Genomic DNA, 22,837 nt, shown 5'->3' on the forward strand with positions numbered 1-22,837 from the left:
GGCTGGACAGCAGGGCTCAGTTCTTTAATTTACTGCTTCTGAAGTTGCTGCTTGTCTTCCTCCCCCTACCTGTTGCTTTAGGATTCTCGTTTTCTTGTTCCCTTTCTAGAAATTTTCCCTGCCTCCCTGAGCTCTCATTAGGTCAAGAAGACATGTGGAGTTATTTCCTCCTTTATTAACTAAATAGTTTTGAAATTTTAATATTAATACCATTCTGAACTATCCACACTTCTGTGCTCCATTACCAATTAATTCTTCAAAAGATAGGTCACTTCTTATCTCTGAATTTTTTAATTTGGCCAAGATGTCTCAAAATAAATAAGTGAAGTATTACAGAGTATACATTCCATTCCAACTTTATGAAAAACATTTTCTAAAAATTAGCAATTTTCAAACAAAATTTTGAACTTAATTCCATGCGAAGAAGTCAAATTTTATCTCCTGTAGTTTGAAAAGTTGTATCTATTTTTGTTTTCTTTATTTTTTTAAACTATATTTTTATTGCCCTAGCTGGTTTGGCAAAATGGTTAGAACATCGGCCTCAGGACTGAAGGGACCGAGGTTGGGTCAGTAAAGGCACGTACCTCGGCCTCAGGACTGAAGGGACCTAGGTTGAGTCAGTAAGGGCACGTACCTCGGCCTCAGGACTGAAGGGACCTAGGTTGAGTCAGTAAGGGCACGTACCTCAGTTGCAGGCTTGATCCCCAGCCCGTCTGTGTGGGAATTAACCAATCAATGTGTCTCTCTCATATCAATGTTTCTCTCTCTCTCTCTCTATCTCTGTCTCTCCCCCTCCCTTCCACTCTCCCTTAAAATCAATGGGAAAATACCCTCAGGCAAGGATTAACAAGTATATATTACTGATTTCAGAGAGGGAGGGAGAGGGAGAGAGAGAAACGTCAATGATGAGAGAATCATTGATCAGATGCCTCCTGCACGCCCCCTACTGGGGGATCAAGCCGGCAACCCTGACTGGATGAACCATGACTTCCTGGTTCATAGGTTGATGCTCAACTATTGAGCAACACCAGCTGCTGGGCTGTATTTTTTTTTTTAATAACATTTATTTAAAGCCTTTGGATCTTTCTCTAAGCAAAGTATTGCAAGATGCGTCTTAGGCCAAATTATATAGCCTTGTCAAGTTAATATTTGTGTTTTTAAAAAATGTATTTTTACTGATTTCAGAGAAGGGAGAGAGAGAGAAACATCAATGATGAGAGAAAATCAATGATTGGTTGCCTCCTGCACGCCCTCTACTGGGGATCGAGCCTGTAACCCCAGCATGTGCCCTTGACAGGAATTGAACCTGGGACCCTTTAGCCCCCAGGCTGATGCTCTATCCACTGAGCCAAACCAGCTAGGGTAAGTTAATATTTGTTAACTTTTAACATTACCTCTAGCACTGCTTCCATGATTTCATGTAGCAGTGATGATATAGCCAGAGTCAGAAGGGGCATATTTTTCAGTATCATGAACCCATTCCTGACATAACAGTACTACCTTCTTTTTTAAGAAAATATATTTTTATTGATTTCAGAGTGGGAGAGGAAGAGAGAGATAGAAACATCAATGATGAGAGAGAATCATTGATTAGCTGCCTCCTGCATGCCCCCCTACTGGGGATCGAGCCCGCAACCTGGGCATGTGCCCTTGACTGGAATTGAACCTGGGACCCTTAATTCCACAGGCCGATGCTCTATCCTCTGAGCCAAACCAGCTAGGGCCATATCATTACTTTCTATTAGCTGAGACTAAAATGGAAACAGAACTCCAGGTGTGCATGATAGACAGAAAAATGGTACTCTGCATCTTGTGACAAAATGAATATTAACATTGGCTTGGCTGATCATGGCATCTTGAGTGTGGAAACTTCTAATCAAGTTTAAAATTGATTCTGAGGCAAAAAGAAGCACCCACTTACTATAGCTGGCTACATAACAAAGTAAGTTCACTTTCTTGGCAGTCACATTAAATTTTAAAAATTAAAATATATTTGCAGAGCCGAAACCGGTTTGGCTCAGTGGATAGAGCGTCGGCCTGCGGACTGAATGGTCCCGGGTTCGATTCCGGTCAAGGGCATGTACCTTGGTTGCGGGCACATCCCCAGTGGGAGATGTGCAGGAGGCAGCTGATCGATGTTTCTCTCTCATCGATATTTCTAGCTCTCTATCCCTCTCCTTTCCTCTCTGTAAAATATCAATAAAATATAAATATATATATATGTGTGTATATATATACATATATATAATGTATGTATATATATATATTTGCAGAATCTGTAAATTTTTTGATTCCAAAGAATTTTGCAGAGTAATATTTTTCATCTAAATGTAATACCCTAAGCATATATTCATCTTTTATCTGCCATGTAAGTTCAGATTTTAGGACCAGAGATTTTTCTTTGCAAAAGCAAACGAGGGGGAGAGATCAACCAAAGGACTTGTATGCATGCATATAAGCATAACCAATGGACAAAGACACCCGGGGAGTGAAGGCATGAGTGGGAGGTGGGGGCCGCCAAGAGGGGGGATAAGGACACATATGTAATACCTTAATCAAGAAAGAAAAACAAAATTAAAGGATAAATGCAAATATCAAAAAAAAGCAAACATGAGGCAAGATAAAGTTAATAGAAAACTTATTTTCTATTATGTTCTAAGTATATACTGCTGATATAGTTTTTTGGAAGAGGCTGTGAAAAACAAAATTTCAAAGGTGTATGTATGTACTTGCAAATTCAAGGCTCATCTGTTCAATGAGAGGAAGAACTGTGGCTGTAGAACTGATTTCTTTATTGAAAAATCACATGATAGAGAGAAACCAAGATGGCGGCATAGGTAAACACATAAACTGCTGCCTCGCACAACAATTTCAAAACTACAACTAAAAGACAGAACGGACACCATCCAGAACCACAGGAAAGCTGGCTGAGTGAAAATTCTACAGCTAGAAGGAAAGAGAAAAGCTCACAGAGAATTGGAGGTACGGCAAAGGGGCTTTGTGCGCGCAGAGAGTCAGGGCGGCTGAGAGCCTGGCTGACTTTCTCTGGCGGAAGGGGGAAGGAAGCCTCCGACCGCACTGAACCCCAGTTCTGACTGCACTGAACCCCAGTTCCGGGCGAACCCCTGGGGACCCACGGCATACGGGGGGAGTCTGGACTCTTGGGCGGAGACTCGAGCTGGGAAAGGCAGAAGTCTGAAGACGCACGCGGGCCAGTGCGCACAAAGGCTGCGGAGGTTGCCACAGGCTTTCCCTAGTGGAAGGGAGTCAGAGGATTCTGACTGCACTGAGCCCCAGTTCTGACTGCAGTGAACCCCAGTTCCAGGCGAGCCCCTGGGGACCCACGCTCTTGTGGGGGGAGTCTGGACTCTCGAGCGGAGACTCGGGAGCCGGGGAAGGCGGAGGACTGAAAGTGCGCACGCGCGCGCGTGCCAGTGCGCACAAAGGCTGCGGAGGTTGCCACAGGCTTTCCCTAGTGGAAGGGAGTCAGAGGTTCCTGACGGCACTGAGCCCCAGTTCTGACTGCAGTGAACCCCAGTTCCAGGCGAGCCCCTGGGGACCCACGCTCTTGTGGGGGGAGTCTGGACTCTCAGGCGGAGACTCGAGCTGGGGAAGGCGGAGGACTGAAAGCGCACATGCGCGCAAGCGCAAGGCTGACAGGAAGCCAAGACTGAGTCTCCACCCCATCCAAGCTGAGCACAGAGGCTATTGCAATTTGGCAAGTCTAATCCTATAAGGCTGTCTCCAGCACCGAACTTCTCCCAGCATAGACACAGCTGATCCTTACAGCCAACTGGCCCGGAGGTCAATTCTTCCCAGTGATACCAACAACAATAAAGACTTAATTACAACAAGGCTGTACACACAGTCCACAAAGGGGTGCACCAAGAGTGTCCACCTCAGGTTAACTGGGGAAGCAGACCCACTGGGCCATATTGGAAACCTAGCACAAATATCTACCTTACCAACTCAGGGAATCAGTAAAAATGCGGGGTCAAAGAATCAGATCACAAACGAAAGAAATGGAGGAAAACAAACGACTGGATATAGAATTCAAAACTATGGTTATAAGACTTTTTAAGAATATCCTAGAAAAGGCCGATAAATATAACGAGACCCTCGAAGATATGAAAAAGGACCAACTAGAAATTAAACATACACTGACTGAAATAAAAAATATTATACAGAGACCCAGAAACAGAATAGAGGAACACAAGAATCAAGTCAAAGAATTGAATTACAAAGAAGCAAAAAACACTCAACCGAAAAAGCAAAAAGCAAAAAAAAAATCCAAAAAGTTGAAGATAATGTAAGAAGACTCTGGGACAACTTCAAGCGTACCAACATCAGAATTATGGGGGTGCCAGAAGAAGAGAGAGAGCAAGATACTGAAAACCTATTTGAAGAAATAATGACCGAAAACTTCCCCCACCTGGTGAAAGAAATAGACTTACAAGTCCAGGAAGCACACAGAACCCGAAACAAAAGGAATCCAAAGAGGACCACACCAAGACACATCATAATTAAAATGCCAAGAGCAAAAGACAAAGAGAGAATATTAAAAGCAGCAAGAGAAAAACAGTTAATTACCTACAAGGGAGCACCCATACGACTGTCAGCTGACTTCTCAACAGAAACTATGCAGGCCAGACGGGAGTGGCAAGAAATTTTCAATGTGATGAATAGCAAGAACCTACAACCAAGATTACTCTACCCAGCAAAGCTATCATTCAGAATTGAAGGGCAGATAAAGAGCTTCACAGATAAGAAAAAGCTAAAGGAGTTCATCACCACCAAACCAGGATTATATGAAATGCTGAAAGGTATTCTTAAAGAAGAGGAAGAAGAAAAAAGTAAAGAGAAAAATTATGAACAACAAATACATATCTATCAACAAGCGAACCTAAAAATCAAGTGAATTAAAAACCTGAGGAACAGAATAATCTGGTGAATATAATAGAATCAGGGGCATAGAAAGGGAGTGGACTGATAATTCTCAGGGGGAAAGGGGTATGGGGGGTTCATGAAGAGAATGGACAAAAATCATACACCTATGGATGAGGACAGTGGGGGGGAGGTAAGGGCAGAAGGTGGGGTGGGAAATGGGTGGAGGGGAGCTATGGGGGGAAAAAGGAGAAATAATTGTAATAATCTGAATAAAGATTTATTTAAAAAAAAAAAAGAAAGAAAAATCACATGATAAACAATACTGAAATTACTGAACATCAAATCCGAATGCACATCAGAATACTTCCTGACTTGATGAATAAAACAGTAAAAAGGGGAAGCTTCTTCTTGTTCTATGTATTCTTTCACAGCAACTCCAAAATAAGAAAATATCTTTATACTTGAAGGGTAAACCCAGCTATATACAAAGGCCTATTAGACTACATTTTTTGAACCAAGACTCCTTAACCAAAACTATTCTTTGTCATCCAGCTTCTATAATTTGCATGTGCTAAAAAAATCTTTACCACAGTAATGTCTGTCTTAGCATTTGAAAGTCTGAAAGGGTGAGGAAATTAGGTTTAAATATGTATGGTGTCACAAAAATAAGGCTGTCAATAAGGCTGCGCCCTCTCACAGTCCGGGAACCCTCAGACAGTCGGACATCCCCTGTCGGACATCCCTCTGGCAGTCTGGGCCCCCTTGCTCCTTACCGGCCACCTGCTTGCTGCTCCTTATCCCTTGGCTTGCTGCTCCTTAGTGCTGCTGCGGAGGCAGGAGGGGCTCCTACCACCACCGCTGCACTCACCAGCCGTGAGCCAGGCTTCTGGCTGAGCGACGCTCCTCCTGTGGGAGCGCACTGACCACCAGGGGGCAGCTACTGCATTGAGCGTCTGCCCCCTGGTGGCTAGTGCGCATCATAGTGACCGGTCGTTCTGGTCATTCTGCCATAACGGTCGCTTAGGCTTTTATTATATAGATAAGCTGGGACTGGGTGTTTACAGAAAGTATTTTAGGGAGGTGATGGCTAAAGTAAAAATAAGAAAGATTCTGATGAGGAGGATAATGATAAATACATAAGGCAAGGACTGTAATTCATGCTTCTATGAAGAAGCAGCAATTTTTCTTCCAGCTGCTCTGGAGGAGTAAAATGGTCTGTGTTTCTGACAAAAGCCATTGGATCATGGTTTTTCTGTAATAAAATTAAAAGGATAAATACATATATCCTTTCAGTGCTTCAATTTCTCCTTTGCAACACAACATAGACAAACTCAAGAAGTAAAGCGGAAAAATCCATAAATTTCTGGGAATTCAATCTGACAGATCTTATTCAAGATGCCTGATAAGGGCAACATCCCCTCTTCTAAAGTACCTTCATATCAACTATACACTATCCATACTCTGAGGCTCCAACAGAGCCAAAAGACTCCTTAACAGTAACTGCCAGGCTTTGGTGAAGACAGAAATTTACAATTTTCACATGTCCAGATTTTATTTCAAGCTGGTAACAATAACAGTTATAAGTATGAACAATTATATTTTTTGATTCTCAGGAGCATTAAGGATAAATAACTGCTTAAGAGCAATGGGGTTTCTCAAAGGCAGGCTTATATTATACAGCCAGTATCATTTTTAAAAAAATAAATCTTTATTGTTCAGATTATTACAGGTGTTCCTCTTTCCCCCCCCATAGCTCCCCTCCACCTGATTCCCTAACCCACCCCACCCATGCCCTTACCCCCCGCCACTGTCTTCATCCATAGGTGTAAGATTTTTGTCCAATCTCTTCCCTCACCCCTCACACTCCCTTCCCCCTGAGAATTGTCAGTCCACTCCCTTTCTATGTCCCTGATTCTATTATATTCACCAGTCCATTCTGTTCTTCAGATTTTTAATTCACTTGATTTTTAGATTCACTTGTTGGTAGGTATGTATTTGATGTCATTTTGTTGTTCATAATTTTTATCTTTACCGTTTTCTTCTTCTTCCTCTTCTTAAAGAATACCATTCAGCATTTCATGTAATCCTGGTTTGGTGGTGATGAACTCCTTTAGCTTTTTCTTGTCTGTGAAGCTCTTTATCTGACCTTCAACTCTGAATGATAGCTTTGCTGGGTAGAGTAATCTTGGTTGTAGGTTCTTGCTGTTCATCACTTTGAATATTTCTTGCCACTCCCTCTGGCCTGCATAGTTTCTGCCGAGAAATCAGCTGACAGTCATATGGGTACTCCCTTGTAGGTAACTAACCGTTTTTCTCTTGCTGCTTTCAAGATTCTCTCTTTGTCTTTTGCCCTTGGCATTTTAATTATGATGTGTCTTGGTGTGGTCCTCTTTGGATTCCTCTTATATGGGGTTCTGTGTGCTTCCTGGGCTTGTAAGTCTATTTCTTTCACCAGGTAGGGAAGTTTTCTGTCATTATTTCTTCTAATAGGTTTTCAATATTTTGCTCTCTTCTTCTGGCACCCCAAAAATTTGGATGTTGGTACGCTTAAAGTTGTCCCAGAGGCTCCTTACACTATCTTCATATTTTTGGATTCTTTTTTCTTTTTGTTTTTCTGGTTGGGTGTTTTTAGTTTCCTCATATTTCAGATCTTTGATTCTTGGGGTCCTTTGATCTACAGTTGAATTTCTGTATATTCTGTTTTTTTTTTAAATATATTTTATTGATATTTTACAGAGAGGAAAGGAGAGAGACAGAGAGCTAGAAACATCGATGAGAGAGAAACATCGATCAGCTGCCTCCTGCACACCTCCCACTGGGATGTGCCCGCAACCAAGGCACATGCCCCTGACCGGAATCCAACCCGGGACCATTCAGTCCGCAGGCCGACGCTCTATCCACTGAGCCAAACCGGTTTCGGCAGAATTTCTGTATATTCTTTATTTCAGACAGTGTATGCTTAATTTCTGACTGGTCCTTTTCCATTTTTTTGGCATTCTCATTAAGGTCCTTGAAGGTCTCACTAAGCTCCTCGGAGGTCTCATCAAGTTTCTCGGCAGTTGTTAGAAGATTCTTGAGTAACCTTATAAATGTGGTTCTGAACTCTATGTCGTCCAGTAGTTTGCTTTCCTCCATTTCTTTCATTCATGACATGTTTCTTTGTCTCTGCATTTTGCTGCTTCCCTGTGTTGATGGAGTGGCTTTGTGTGGTAGGTGACCTATAGGGGCCAGTAGCTCAGCCTCCCCAATCACCTGAGGTGGACAATCTTGGTACACCCCTTTGTGGGCTGAGTGCAAAGTCTTGGTGCAGTTAAGCCTTGATTGCTGTTGGTACACTGGGAGGAACTGACCTCCAGGCCAATTGGCTGTGAGGACCCGCTGTGTCTATAATGGAAGAACTGCTGCGCTGGAGACACGCTTATGGTGCAGGACTTGTTTCAGTGGGGCTTTGGTGCTCACTGAGTCTGCCTCTTGAATGTGTCACTTATGGATGTGAGGAGTTGAAATCTGGTGTTTCACAATGACCACTAGGTACACTGGCTTCTTGATCTCCAATGGGGTGCAGGTCAGCTACTGTCTGAGGTGACCCAGCAGGCACTACAGCAAGAACTACAGTTTTTCTCCTCTTTACTTGGGGTTTGGAGGTTTTGGAGCTGTCTGACCCGGGCTGCAAGTTTGCTATGTTAACCTGCGATAGGGCAGGCCATTCATATGCTAAAGCTGCTGCTTGGAGCTTGGATGGGTTTGTAGGTTGTGCAGGGCAGGGTCGCAGGGTGTCACTAGGCTAGGGCGTGGCAAACAGCGATGGCTGCCAGTAAGCCGGCTCTGTGTCTTTGACCACGTCCCCACGTCTCGCGCCCCAGTGCAGTAAACAATTATTCCTGCGCGCAGCCCTGCAAGCAAGCCACTCTCACTTTCCGACCCGATTGCAGACAGTCCAGCTTCTCCCCGTAGGAATTTGGGTCCCCCGCGTCTCCCCAGAAACTGGAGTTTGGAGTAATCGGGAGCTTATCTCCCTTTGGGTTGAAAAAAGCAGCGCTCCCAGTCGCCCACCGCCAGCCTGATACGCGCGCCCCCATACCTCAGCTTTTCAGCTCTTGTGCACGTCTCAATGCTCTTTTCTCTTTCCTTCTAGTTGTAGAACTTCCACTCAACCAGCTTTCCCGTGGTTCTGGGTGATAGACATTTTGTCTTTTAGTTGTAGTTTTGAAATTGTTGTGCGAGGCAGCAGTTTAGGTGTTTACCTACACCGCCATCTTGGATCCTCCTTCGCCAGTATCATTTATTGACACATGAACTGTTTTCCTCCATTCCTCAGTAATATAATGCTAAAGCAATCTATCTTAGGGACCAATGCTTCCCAATAAGACTAAAAATATCACTTTCTGAAGTTACCCAAATATTATGAAATGTCTACAGCTCTGTTTCCATAACAAGCTTTTCTTTGCTATTTTCCACTTTCTATATCCTCTTTGGCTTCTGTGAAAAATTGTTTCTACACTACCATATAATATCTTCTGGAAAATTGCTACAGTGTTATGACATATAACACTATAGAACAGAATCTGGTGTATTAACAAAGTTTTAATAATGAAGTACCAATTGTACTCAGTAACAGAGCATACTCATGTGACGTGCTCGATGGTATATCACAGAAAGTCACCATCCTTACACATGCCCCTTCCACTGTTTTTTCAGGTAACATCAACTCAACCACACTCTGAAGCATCAATGTGATCAAAATATTTTTTTAAGTTTTTTCTTTTGAAATATTATTCACAAGATGTGGCAAAAGTCATTCAAAGAATCTCATGAACCTTCAACCAGTTTCTCACAATGGTGGTACCTTATATAGCTACTAGAGGCCCAGTGCACGAATTCGTGCACCAGTGGGGTCCCTCAGCCTGGCCTGCAGGATCAGGCCAAAACCAGCTCTCTGACATCCCCTGAGGGGTCCTGGATTGCAAGAGGGTGCAGTCCAGCCTGAGGGACCCCACCGGTGCACGATCGGGGCCAGGGAGGGACCCGGGAGGTTGGCCAGATGGAGATGGACTGCAGGAGGGCTACAGGGCGTGTCCAACCCGTCTCACTCAGTTCCAACTAGCTGGACCCCAGCAGCAAGTTAACCTATTGGTCGGAGCATCTGCCCCCTGGTGGTCAGTGCACGTCACAGCGACTGGTCGACTGTCTGCCTCCTCATGGTCAATGCACGTCATAGTGAGCGATTGAGCGGCTTGAGCATATCATTAACATATTACGCTTTGATTGGTTGAATGGATGATCGAACACTTATCACATTAGGCTTTTATTACATAGCATAGTACAATATCAAAATCAAGACACTGACAATGGTAAATTACTCTTAACTAGAGATTTTAATTTTCACCAATTTTTTTTTATATATACATATATTTTATTGATATTTTACAGAGAGAAAGGGAGAGGAATAGAGAGCCAGAAACATCGATGAGAGAGAAACATCGATCAGCTGCCTCCTGCACACCTCCCACTGGGGATGTGCCTGCATCCAAGGCACATGCCCTTGACCGGAATCGAACCCGGGACCCTTCAGTCCGCAGGCCGACGCTCTATCCACTGAGCCAAACCGGTTTTGGCAATTTTCACCAATTTTTAAAGTTGAATTCATTTATGTGAATGTATAGTTTTGTTTACTTTTATTCCATGTACAGATTTGTGTAATCACCACCATGGTCAAAATACACAACTCTATGCCCAGTAGGTGTGTCTCAATGGTTGACTGGCAACCTATGAACCAAGAGGTCCTGGTTCAATTCCCAGTCAGGGCACAAGCCCAGGTTGCAGGCTTGATCCCCAGTAGGCGCTGTGTAGGAGGCAGCCATTTGATGATTCTCTCTCATCATTGATATTTCTATCTCTCTCTCCCTTTCTCTCACTGAAGTCAATAAAAATGTATTAAAAAACAAACAAAAAAAGGAATTCTTCCACCACCACATAAGAACTACTTAAGTTACCTCCTGTATTTGAACAGTTATCTTGGATCTTTCTCCTGGTACCTATTAATCTGTTTTGCATATCTAAAGTTATGGCATTTTGAGAGTGTTATGTAAATTAAATCATACAGTACATAATCTTTTGAGATTGACTTTTTTCACTAAGCATTATATCCTTGAGGTCCATCAGATTGCTATATGTAATAATCCATTTCTTTTTATAGCTGAGCAAAATATTTTAAACTTTAAAAGAATAAAATAATTCTAAATTCCAATAAAAGTTTACTATAATAAAAGGTCAACTTAGAATTTTTGGGAAATTTAATGCCTATTTGGCACTCTAAATTAAACCAACACACCCCAAAATATTCCTAGATATTAATTCAAGCAAGAGCAAGATATCATCCACAAATATTTGATTTTCAAAATGACTAAATTCAACGAAAAAATGTATGTGACTTACCCCATCCAGGTGGCAGGGGACCAAGAGGATCAAATTCTTTATTTTGTGATGTTGCAAACAAATCTTGATTCTAAAGAGAACAACAACAAAAAATGTGAAATATTGGACTTAGACGACTTGAGAGCAAGCTTTTAAGTTCTGATATGCCTTTCCTGGCCTTGTGCAACATAACACACTCTAATAGAGTTCACATCTTAGAGAAATGTCACTTGATCATGGATAAATGCCAACACACTTTGGTGGAGAAAAAAAATCTGTGCAAACAATATTTAATGTTTCAAATTATTTGAAGCTCAAATATTACAAGTGCATAATCCTCATTTCCCCCCCCATGACCACTCTTTTTCCTTCTTAGCTACAAATCAGTAAGTTAAAAAAATACTTATGAGTAAGCAAAACAATTTATTCTTATATTATTTATTAATTATTGTATTAACAACTGTAAATCAATTTTTGCCCGCACCTGTGTATAACCCCCCCAAAATCATTAATAAATAACAGTACTGAGTCATCAGAGAAATGAAAAAAAATCTTGTATTTCTTTTTTTTCTCTATAGAGTTGCATATTTTTAATATATACTGTGACAAATTAACGTGCATATTATAATCACTAAATCACCACCAACACGACAACAAAAGAAAAAACAAAGAAGCATCACTAAAATGTCAAGAGGCATAAATATAAAGTCATTAGAGGAGATAAAATGAAATGATACAAAATACTTGATTCAATAAGTCAAGAAAGGATAAACACAAGAAGAAGTGGCAAATAAAAGCCTAATACCAAGATGACAGACTCAACACAAATACAGAAATTTATAGTAAATGTTGATGAAATAAACTTTCCAATTAAAAAAGCAGAGATTGCCCTAGCTGGTTTGGCTCAGTGGATAGAGTGCTGGCCTGCGAACTAAAGGGTCCCAGGTTCGATTCCAGCCAAGGGCACATGCTTGGGTTGTGGGCGCGATCCCCAGTAGGGGGCGTGCAGGAGGCAGCCAATCAATAATTCTCTCTCGTCACTGATGTTTCAAACTCTCTCTCCCTCTCCCTTCCTCTCTGAAATCAATAAAAATATATTTAAAAAATAAAAATGAAAAAGCAGAGATTATCAGACTTGATAAGAAAGCAAGAAGCAACTAGTATATGTTGTTTAAAATTACCAGTCGAGCCCAGTTGGCGTAGTTGAGCATTGACCCATAAACCAGGCGGTCATGGTTCAATTTGCGGTCATGGCACATGCCTGGGGTGCAGGCTTAATCCCCAGTAGGAGGAGTGCGGGAGGCAGCCAACCAACGATTCTCTTTCATCAAAAAATCTTGTATTTCTAACTCAAAAAGAGAGGATCACATACAGAACATAGTATATACAAAGAGCTGTGAGAAGAGAATCAGTGGAGCAAGAATAGGCAGTCAAATGACTAAAAGGAAAGAATTCCAGTTGAAAGGAATTGATAAGTCCTAGAAGGTTTGGCTCAGTGGGTAGAGTGTTGGCCTGCAGACCGAAGGGTCCCGGGTTTGATTCCAGTCAAGGGCACATGCCTCGGGTTGCAGGCTCCTCACCAGCAGAGGCCCTGGTCAGGGCTCATGCAAGAAGCAACCAATCAATGTGTTTCTCCCACATCGTTATTTCTCTCTGTCTTTCCCTCTCTCCTCCAACCTTTCTAAAAATCAATGGAAAAATACCCTCAAGTGAGGATTAAAATAAAAAAAAAAGACGTAATCTGTCATCATTTCACCCATGTATTTTAGTATGCCTTTCTAAAATGTGTAAACAGTCCTAGCTGGTTTGGTTCAACGGATAGAATGTCAGCCTACAGACTGAAGGGTCCTGGTTTCAATTTCAGTCAAGGGTTGCTGCCTTGATCCCCAGTAGGGGCTGTGCAGGAGGCAGCCAATCAATGATTCTCTCTCATCATTGATGTTTCTATTTCTCTCCCCCTCTCCCTTCCTCTCTGAAATAAATAAATATATATATATATTTAAAAAAATAAAATGTGTAAACATATTCTTACATAACCACAATACCTTTACCACACCTAGCAAAATCAATGTTAATTGTATCACTTAGTACCCAATCCCTAATTAAATGCCTCTGATTGCTTATTTGTTCAAGTCAGAATGCAAAGTCATCACATTACATTTGGTTGATTCCTTAAGTCTCAATCTATAGTAGGTTACCCCAATTGTATTTTTCCCCCATGTCACTGACTTGTTGCAGAAACTGAGTTAACTGATTGAAAGTTTTAAAGCTTATAAGAGAGATACCCATTTCCGATATAACAGCTCTTGGAAGATAGACCTGTCAAGAACTGGTCTTGAGGGGCCTGGGGGAAAATTAAAAAAAAAAAAAAAAAAAAAAAAAAAAAAAAGAACTGGTCTTGCTCCTCTTGCTAGATGCAATTATAAAAAGGAGTAAGAGTAGGGAGGCCAGGAAGAAACACTATAAAAGAACTGGATCCTGATTATAGAACAAGTCTGAAAAGTGTGGCATATGAAAAACTGTTTTGATAATTTTCTAATACGCAACCCTATCCCTCTGACTCTCCCTGGACAGATAAGCTGGGAAGCCATGGGCCAGAAAGAGCTATCACACAGTATTACATCATCAGCGTATACATTCTGAGGTTAAAAATGCTCATATGTGTCTACTGCCCTGTAACCAGGGTCAGACAAAGGCAAATTCATATACCCAATAACTAGACTTTCTCAGCAACACCCATGACTCCATAACTTTTTATGTAGTTGGTATTAAGAATATTCAATTCACCCTGGCCGGTGTGGCTCTGTTGAGTGTCATCCCATGTGTCGAGAGGTCACTGGTTCGATTCCCAGTCAAGGCACATGTCTGGGTTGCAGGCTTGATCCTCAGTAGGGGGCATGCAAGAGGAAGCCTATCTATGTTTCTCTCAACAATGTTTCTATCTTACTCACTTCCCCACCCCCATCTCTCTCCATGAAATCAATTTAAAAGATACTGAAATAAAATAAAAAAGAAATGTTCAATTCATTCAATTAAGTTCATGTCCCTGGCTAAGTTAAGAAAAACTAAAATAAGTTCTTTATAATTTAAAACCATTCTATGGCAAGACATTCTATAGCAAGAGCAAAAAGTAAGAATTTCAGAAAATTGGTCAAATTATTTTTGATATGAGAAGAGAAAAACAAACAAAAAAATAATGGACATTGAGTAAAAGCGAAGTTCCAAAGACTCTGAGAATCAAATTGGTGAGGTTTAAAATGAAACCATATGCTATAGGTGCTCCAGAAATTTGCTAATCTGCCTTTAATAGAATGTTTTAAAACATTATGTACTGTAAAAGTGAGACAAAGGGTACATTTACAATTGTGGATATGAGGGAAAGAGAATATGAGAACTAATACCTCTAAGCATATAGTATGTGCCAAAAATGAGAAACTTTACAGAATCCTCAAGAAAACCCCCTGAAGTAATTATAGGCATTTTATAAAGTAACTAGTGGCCCGGTGTACAGATTTGAATACACTGAAAGGAAATTAATTAGAGGAATTATTTTTATATCGCTATTTGCCCTTTCTCTATAAGAGAAGTGTCAGCCAAATACACGATCGACAATGACAGATTGAAACACATGTGCGCATTTGGTGCCAGCGAGAGCTTTGTATGTTATCGCGCATGCGCAAGTCAACTTAGCCTTTTATATATATACTAGAGGCCCGGTGCACAAAATTCGTGCACGGGGAGGGGTTTTGACTCTCAGTCCAGCCTGCACCCTCTCCAATCTGGGACCCCTCAAGGGATGTCCGACTGCCCGTTTAGGGATCGGGCCTAAACGGGCAGTCGGACATCCCTCTCACAACCCAGGACTGCTGGCTCCCAACTGCTCGCCTGCCTGCCTTCCTGATTGCCCCTAACTGCTTCTGCCTGTCAGCCTGATCACCCCCTAACCACTCCCCTGCCAGCCTGATTGATGCCTAACTGCTCCCCTGCCAGCCTGTTAGCCCCTAACTGCCCTCCCCTACAGGCCTGGTCACCCCTAACTGCCCTCCCCTGCAGGCCTGGTCACCCCTAACTTCCCTCCCCTGCAGGCCTGGTCCCCCCCAACTGCTCTCCCCTGCAGGCCTAGGTCCCTCCCAACTGCCTTTCCCTGCAGGCCTGGTTGCCCCCAACGTCCCTCCTCTGCCAGCCGGGTCACCCCTAACTGCCCTCCTCTGCAGGCTTGATCACCCCCAACTGCCCTCCCTTGCAGGCCTGGTCCCTCCCAACAGCCCTCCCCTGCTGGCCTGATCGCCCACAACTGCCCTCCCCTGCTGGCCATCTTGTGGTGGCCATCTTGTGTCCACATGGGGGCAGGATCTTTGACCACATGGGGGCAGCCATCTTGTGTGTTGAAGTAATGGTCAATGTGCATATTACTCTTTTACTAGATAGGATAGAGGCCTGGTGCACGGGTGGGGGCCAGCTGGTTTGCCCTGAAGGGTGACCCGGATCAGGGTGGGGGTTCTCTTGGGGCATGGGGCGGCCTGGGCGAGGGGCCTGTGGTGGTTTGCAGGCTGGCCATGCCCCCTGGAGACCCAAGCGGAGGCCCTGGTATCTGGGGTTTATTTATCTTCTACAATTGAAACTTTGTAGCCTGGAGCAGAGCCAAGCCTTCTGCTTGCTCCTCAGCGGCAGCCACTTCTGTTGGGATATATGTATCTTCCACAATTGAAACTTTGTAGCCTTAGGCGGAGGCCTGGGCCGGCCAGGGTGTGGGGAAAGCTTGGCTTCCTCCATCACCGTGGGCAACCTAGCCTTCTGCTCTTTCCAGTTCCGTGGCTGCCGCCATTTCTGTTTGGGTTTATTTATCTTCTATCATTGAAACTTTGTAGCCTTGAGTGGAGGCCTAGACCGGCAAGGGCAGGCGGAAAGCTTGGCTTCCTCCATTGCCGGGGAAACCCAAGCCTCCCTACTGCTCTCTGTGGCCGTAGCCATCTTGGTTGGGTTTATTTGCATATTCTCTCTTGACTGGCTGGTGGGCATGGCTGGTGGGTGAAGCGGATTGATGGCTAATTTGCATATTACTCTTTTATTAGATAGGATAGAATAAACTTGCTTAATTAGACCTGTTTTCTGATTTAGGTAAACATTTTACAGCCCAGTGAAGCACCCCAACTTCTCTTTCAGGTAATTGTCAGCAACACAGCAGTAAATATCAACATGAAGCAGATTATTATTGTAGATTATGCAGAGAGAACAAAGGGTAAAATATTTAACTGCAGCAGTGCTTGACTATATTCTGTGTAGTGAGAAAACCTGAAGTCATTTTCAAGGTCCACCATTTCTTACTTCTTTTCAGTCGGGTCAAGTTTCTAAACTTTCTAAATCTCCGGTTTTCAGCTAATGAAAAGAAAATAGGATTCCACCGAGTCTCCTCTCTACCTACTCCAGGACTTCTGTGAGGATCAAATGAGATGAGGCATGGGAAAACACTTCACAGACATTTGGTTAAAGTGTAAAATGTTTCCACCTGGCTATAAAGCAAGCCGTGTTCCTGGGCTGAAGAAACTCCAAGGAAGCTAGTTGACGCTAGGGAGAGGAAGCCGGGCATTGCTATGTGACATCATTACCCGGCGTCCACAGCAACCGTTTCCGGGCTGGGCTGTGGGCCGCATTTTGCGTCATGGGGTCTTGGCAGCGTTGGCTGCGATTTGGTGGGCTGTTGCTCCAGAGTGGTGGCAGGGCCTGTGTCCCACTTGGGGGAAGACGAGTTTGCTTTGTGGATGTCAGCTCTGTGGTGCCAGAGGGTGTTACAGCAGCTCCTGTGTTGAGTGTCTGCCCCTGGGGGTCAGTGCCCATCATAGCAACCAGTTGGACACTTAGCATATTAGCCTTTTATATATACAGATGATGCTTGATAAGGTTAGTTAACTTACTCAAAATCATATAGAGAAAGTGTGGAACCAAGATTTGAACCCAGATGTGTCTGACTCCAAAATCCATGCTCTATCCACTGGACACCCATGTGGAAACTAGCTTTAAAGAAGGCAGGAAAGCTAGTCATTAAAACCTAGAAGAAATTTGTCCAGGTGCACCAAAGCTGATTATAATTTGGAAAGAAAAGAAAATGTAAAACAACATAGAAAAAAAAGGGTAAGGTAGACAAGAGATAAAAATTGATACAGTGATAGCTGTCTACAGAAGGTAGCAGGAAAAGTAATTGTGTAAAAAAAGTAATCCCATATAATACCCTAATATGCAAGTCGACTGAATAGCAGAACGACCGGCCGCTATGACGTGCACTGCCCACTGAGAGGGAGGAGACCGGCAGTGGCACCTAGCGGGGGTGGGGGGAGTGCGACTAGTGGGCGGCGCCAGGCTGCAAGCCAAGGCGGCTGCCAGCAGGGGGCCCCCCCCCCCCATCACCCTGCCTGCTGGTCGCCCCGCAGAAGGAGGCAACAGGTGGTGGTGGTGGGGCTGGTGAGCAGGTGGTGCCAGGCTGCCAGCCAAGGTGGGTGCCAGCAGGACCCCCTGATCACCCCACCTGCCAGTCATCCCACAGAGCAGCCCTGATCGCCAGTCAGGCCTAGGGACCCTACCCTATATACTGGGAACAGTCTCAGATTTAAAAATTAAAACCTGGCAAGGCTACTCTAACAATGAAAAAACAGAATGATGCAGTGATGACATGCATGCACTCTGGCTTGCACATTTTGTGGTCGGCCCTGATTCTGACACTTATAACTGTGTGACAAAGCCAATCACTTAACTTCTCTCTGATTCAGTTTTTCCACCCATAAGATGGGGAAAATGGTGCTACTGCCTCAGAAGGATCATGTTATGTACTACTTTTTATAATCAGGGCAAAAAAATGTAGCTGCCCATACAATAGCAAGATGCCTTTCACCTGTATGAATAGTACGGTTACTGCAGCGTCCTGGATTGCAAGAGGGACATCCCCTAAGGACGCAAGCCTGGCTGAGGGACCACCTCCCCTCAGAGCATGAATTTTGTGTATTTGGCCTCTAGTCTTAGTCATAATCAGGTAAAGCTGATAATAAAGGTGAATTTGTCTCCCGACCACTGTGGCTCAGTGTTTGAACATTGACCTGTGAACCAGGAGATCACCGTTCAATTCCGTCAGGGCACATTTGTCCAGATTGCGGAGTCGATCCCAGTAGGGGGCATGCAGGAGGCAGCAGATCAATGATTCTCTCTAATCATTGATGTTTCTATCTCTCTTCCCCTCTCCGAAATCAATAAAAAAAATATTTTTTTAAAAAGGTGAATTTGTCAGTGAATGATATCTAGTATGATGAGGTCCAAGAAATACAAAGGAACATGGAGAAAAGAAAACAATGCCTAGTAAAGACAGGTGACTTTACTCTGGTGGATTCTAACTGGGATTGTACTGATGGTGGTAGAGGGGAAAAGATGGCAATGAAGAGGGTCAACTTCTTTTGAACTCTTGGAGAGTTGACTTTTTTTTGTTTAAGTTCTATATACTATTCAAAACAAATCCCTCGTTAGTCATGTAAAATCAAATTTCTACAAGGACTATTTTCCTCAGAGAAAAGATCTGTGATTTGAAAGACTGTAAAATTTCTAGCACCAAAGATTGTATAACAAACCATTAATATATTTCAGTGTATGTCACCATTACTGCAATATTACTCTAAAGGAAAATATGTAACATTTAAATGAATTTCCCAAAAGGAAAAATTTTAAAAATATATATTTTTATTGATTTTCAGAGAGAGGAAGGGAGAAAGAATTAGAAATATTGATGAGAGAGAAACATCAATCAGCTGCCTCCTGCACACCTCCTACTGGGGATGTGCCTGCAACCAAGGTACATGCCCTTAACTGGAATCAAACCTGGGACCCTTGAGTCTGCAGGCCAACACTCTATCCACTGAGCCAAAATGGTTAGGGCGGAAAAAAAAAGAAAATTTTTTATATCAAAGATAATTTGGTTTTGAAGGGATAATAATATTATTTAGCATAATTCAATAAGAAAGCAATTTCTGTAGCTTCCCAGAACATCAAATAATTTATCAGGTATACTTTACCTTTATACATTACAAAGTGATTCAATGCTATCATTAGTTCTGTACAACCACTCAAGAGTCAGGTGTTCTTAGATCCAAGCCTTCTAAATTTAGGTAGTACTAAATTTAGAACTGTTTTAATTATTTTCTAATTGTTTTGGTTTATTTTTACTATTCTTTTATCCATGGCTTTTAAGTTGTCCTAACATCTTTTTTTTTTTTTTTTTTGACATTAACAAAATAAAGGAGGTTGAACTTCAGGAAATTTCAAATGGGAAAGAACAAATCAGATACACAGAATCGCTGAGATAAGGTCTAAAAATATTATCAACAGCAACAACTGGGTTTCCAACTTACTTATACCTTCCTTCTAATTAGTGCTTTACACTTCATACTCAGGAAAAGATTAAAAACCAAATATTCTTATTAAGTTTATAATGCAACAGGTTGCTCACCCCATAAATGAATCTCTGATTAAACTGCTGCATTGCTCCTTGAAGCTGACTACGTTGGAGCTGCCACTGTTCATAATTCCGGACGGATTCCAATGTTGGCCTCTGCCACGTTGTTGTTCTTGTGAAATGGTCAACATAATAAATACGTCCCATGTTGTCAACCCGGCGTTCCCAGCTAAATCAGAACAAAAAACAACTTAAATCAACAAATACTTGTGAAACAGATAAGAATTAAAAAGAACTTCATCTTGGCCCTGGTGCATGTTTAGTAACATTTTACCTTAAGAAACTACTTTAGATTTACCTGAAGCCTTTTATTTTATGTATTCTGAAATGGTCTATTAATGAACTTAAACACAATGTCTATTTAGTGAGTAAGTCTCAAATAGTCATTAAGAAAAAGTTCTCATTTTCTTTCCAATGTTCTTGTCATTGTTGCAAACTTAATAGGGACATAATTTACATATATATAGCTTTTCACAGATATCATAAAGTACTTTTCCACAAGAATACAACTATCTAATTTATCATTTCAAATGGGAACATAATATTAATATTGATATAATAACTTTGAGATTTCTAACTGATTGTTTAGACTTCTTCCCAATTTTCTGATATGATAAATAGTAAAATAATAAATACCTTTAATATATCAAAAAGTTTTCCTTCCTTTGTATTATTTCTTTAGGATAAATTTCCTGAGGGACTTACTAAGAGTATGTGCATTAATATGGTTATATATACGTCCTGTTAGAACTGTAACTAATTTATACTACCACCAGCAATTTTAAGATCCTCCACAATTTCACAATAAATATTACCTAATAATTTAACAAGTAAAACAGTATCTTTTAGGTGTGTACTTAAGATTATAACTAGTAAGATTAAATATTTCCCCATGTTTGCTATGAATTCCCTTGAATAAAAATATATTTCTTCCAATTATATAATGTAAATGCTTAATATCCTGCATTAAAATATTCTTTTAAAAATATTTTTATTGATTTCAGAGAGGAAGAGAGAGAGAGAGAGAGAGAGAGAGAGAGAGAGAGAGAGAGAGAGAGAAACACCAATGATGAGAATCACTGAGCAGCTGCCTCCTGCATGCCCCCTACTGGGGATCGAGCCTGCAACCTAGACATGTGTCCTGACCTGGAATTGAACCGTGACCTCCTGGTTCAGAGGTCAGTGATCAATCACTGACCCACGCTGACTGGGCTGTATTAAAATATTTGTTAGGCCGAAACCGGTTTGGCTCAGTGGATGGAGCGTCGGCCTACGGACTGAAGGGTCCCGGGTTCGATTCCAGTCAAGGGCATGTGCCTGGGTTGCGGGCACATCCCCAGTGGGAGGTGTGCAGGAGGCAGCTGATCGATGTTTCTAGCTCTCTATCCCTCTCCCTTCCTCTCTGTAAAATATCAATAAAATATATTTAAAAAAAAAAATATTTGTTAGCCCTGGCCAGGTGGCTCAGTTGGCTGAACAAAATCCCATATACCAAAAGGTTTCGGGTTCAATTCCCATAGGGGTACATACCTAGGTTGCGAGTTCAATCCCTAGTCCGGGAATGTACTAGAGGCAACCAATCTCTCTCTCTCTGTGTCTCTCTCCTCTCTCCGTCTCTCACCTCTCTCTCTCACTCTCAAATCAATAAACATATCCTAAGTGAGGTTTAAAAATAAAAAAGTTGCCCTGGCTGGTTTGGCTCAGTGAATAGAGTGTCAGCCTGGGGACTGAAGGGTCCCGAGTTCAATTCCGGTCAGGGGCATGTACCTTGGTTGCATGCATATCCCCATTGGGGGGTATGCAGGAGGCAGCTGTTCGATGTTTCTAACTGTCTCTCCTTCTCCCTCTCTGTAAGAAATCAATAAAATATATATTCAAAAATAAAATAAATAAAAATAAAAGTTTTTTTTATATATATAATAGGGATATTATCCTCATTTATATGATAGGGGTTATAATTCTTATTCATTTAAATAATTAGTCTTAAAGAAACTAATCCTAAAATCCTGTGGTTTGAGACAGTTAAAGTTCAGAAAGGTAAACTTGGAAGTAGTAAGACTTATAGAATCTTTAGGTCATAACTGAGTGAAAATTAAGATCATTCATTATGCTCAATCAAGTATTTGACTCTCTTCTTTATAGTTTACATCTACCACAAAACAAAGTAGATAAAGACAGGAAGAGGTGAAAAGTAAGAATGTAGTAAAGGTTTTGTTACAGACATAATCTATAGTTCTGAATAAACACTTTTTCTCTTCATTAATTCAGATACTTACCCAGGAGGTAGAGGTTCTGGTCTATCCCACGTTGTTCTTTTTTCAATATGATCTACATAGTAAACTCGCCCATGCTGGTCCACTCTCTGCTCCCAACTTAAACACAAAATTAAAAAGTCTGGTTATGACACTTATCTTTAATCCTGTCTTTGCCTTTTTGTCTTATATGACCACAAGAGGCCTGGTGCACGAATTTGTGCACCAGTGGGGAACCTCAGCCTGGCCTGCGGGGATCGGGCTGAAACCAGCTCTCCAACATCCCCTGAGGGGTCCCGGATTGCAAGAGGGCAGTTTTTGGGTGACACACCCTAGAATTGGGCTCCCTCCTCTCTGGTTCCAGGTGCATCACCCGAAAACTGCAGCTGCCAAGTCACTGCAGCTCAGCAGCTCCTGCGTTGAGCATCTGCTGCCTTGTGGTCAGTGTGCGTTATAGCTAATGGTCGGAGTGTCTGCCCTCTGGTGGTCATTGTGTGTCACAGCTACCAGTCGGATGGTTGAACGGTTGCTTAGGCTTTTATATATAGAGAATATTATAGAACTGAGGCAAATAAGCATGTCAATATATAAAAAAGATATGAAAAGAATTTAGGAACAGAATCAAGAAATGTTATACTGAGGGTGACACATAGTGGACGAGATCTCTTCTGCAGAAGTATCAAGTATCTGCTCTAGGAGAAGTCTTGTATTTCTAAAGAGGCTTGAAACAAACTCAGGAAACAGTCTGTCTCAATCTGGTCAAGGTATATGCAGGACTTAAGTGGGAAAGAAAGCT

At 42.1% G+C, this 22,837-nt stretch overlaps 1 protein-coding gene across 2 annotated transcripts in view; it reads right to left on the reverse strand.

Moving 5' to 3' along the window:
- The window catches only part of ITCH (itchy E3 ubiquitin protein ligase), a 137,648-nt gene that overhangs the window by 42,316 nt on the left and 72,495 nt on the right, over positions 1 to 22,837 (reverse strand). For both annotated transcript variants that reach the window (XM_080685028.1, XM_080685027.1), the window contains exons 10-12: positions 22,066 to 22,161; positions 19,784 to 19,958; positions 11,323 to 11,392 (exon numbers count right to left, since the gene is read on the reverse strand). In XM_080685028.1, coding sequence (XP_080541154.1) covers positions 11,323 to 11,392; positions 19,784 to 19,958; positions 22,066 to 22,161 — 341 coding nt within the window. The remainder of the gene's footprint in view (positions 1 to 11,322; positions 11,393 to 19,783; positions 19,959 to 22,065; positions 22,162 to 22,837) is intronic.

Source organism: Plecotus auritus (genome assembly GCF_963455305.1).
Source record: "Plecotus auritus genome assembly, chromosome: 8".
NCBI classification, from domain to species: Eukaryota; Metazoa; Chordata; class Mammalia; order Chiroptera; family Vespertilionidae; genus Plecotus; species Plecotus auritus.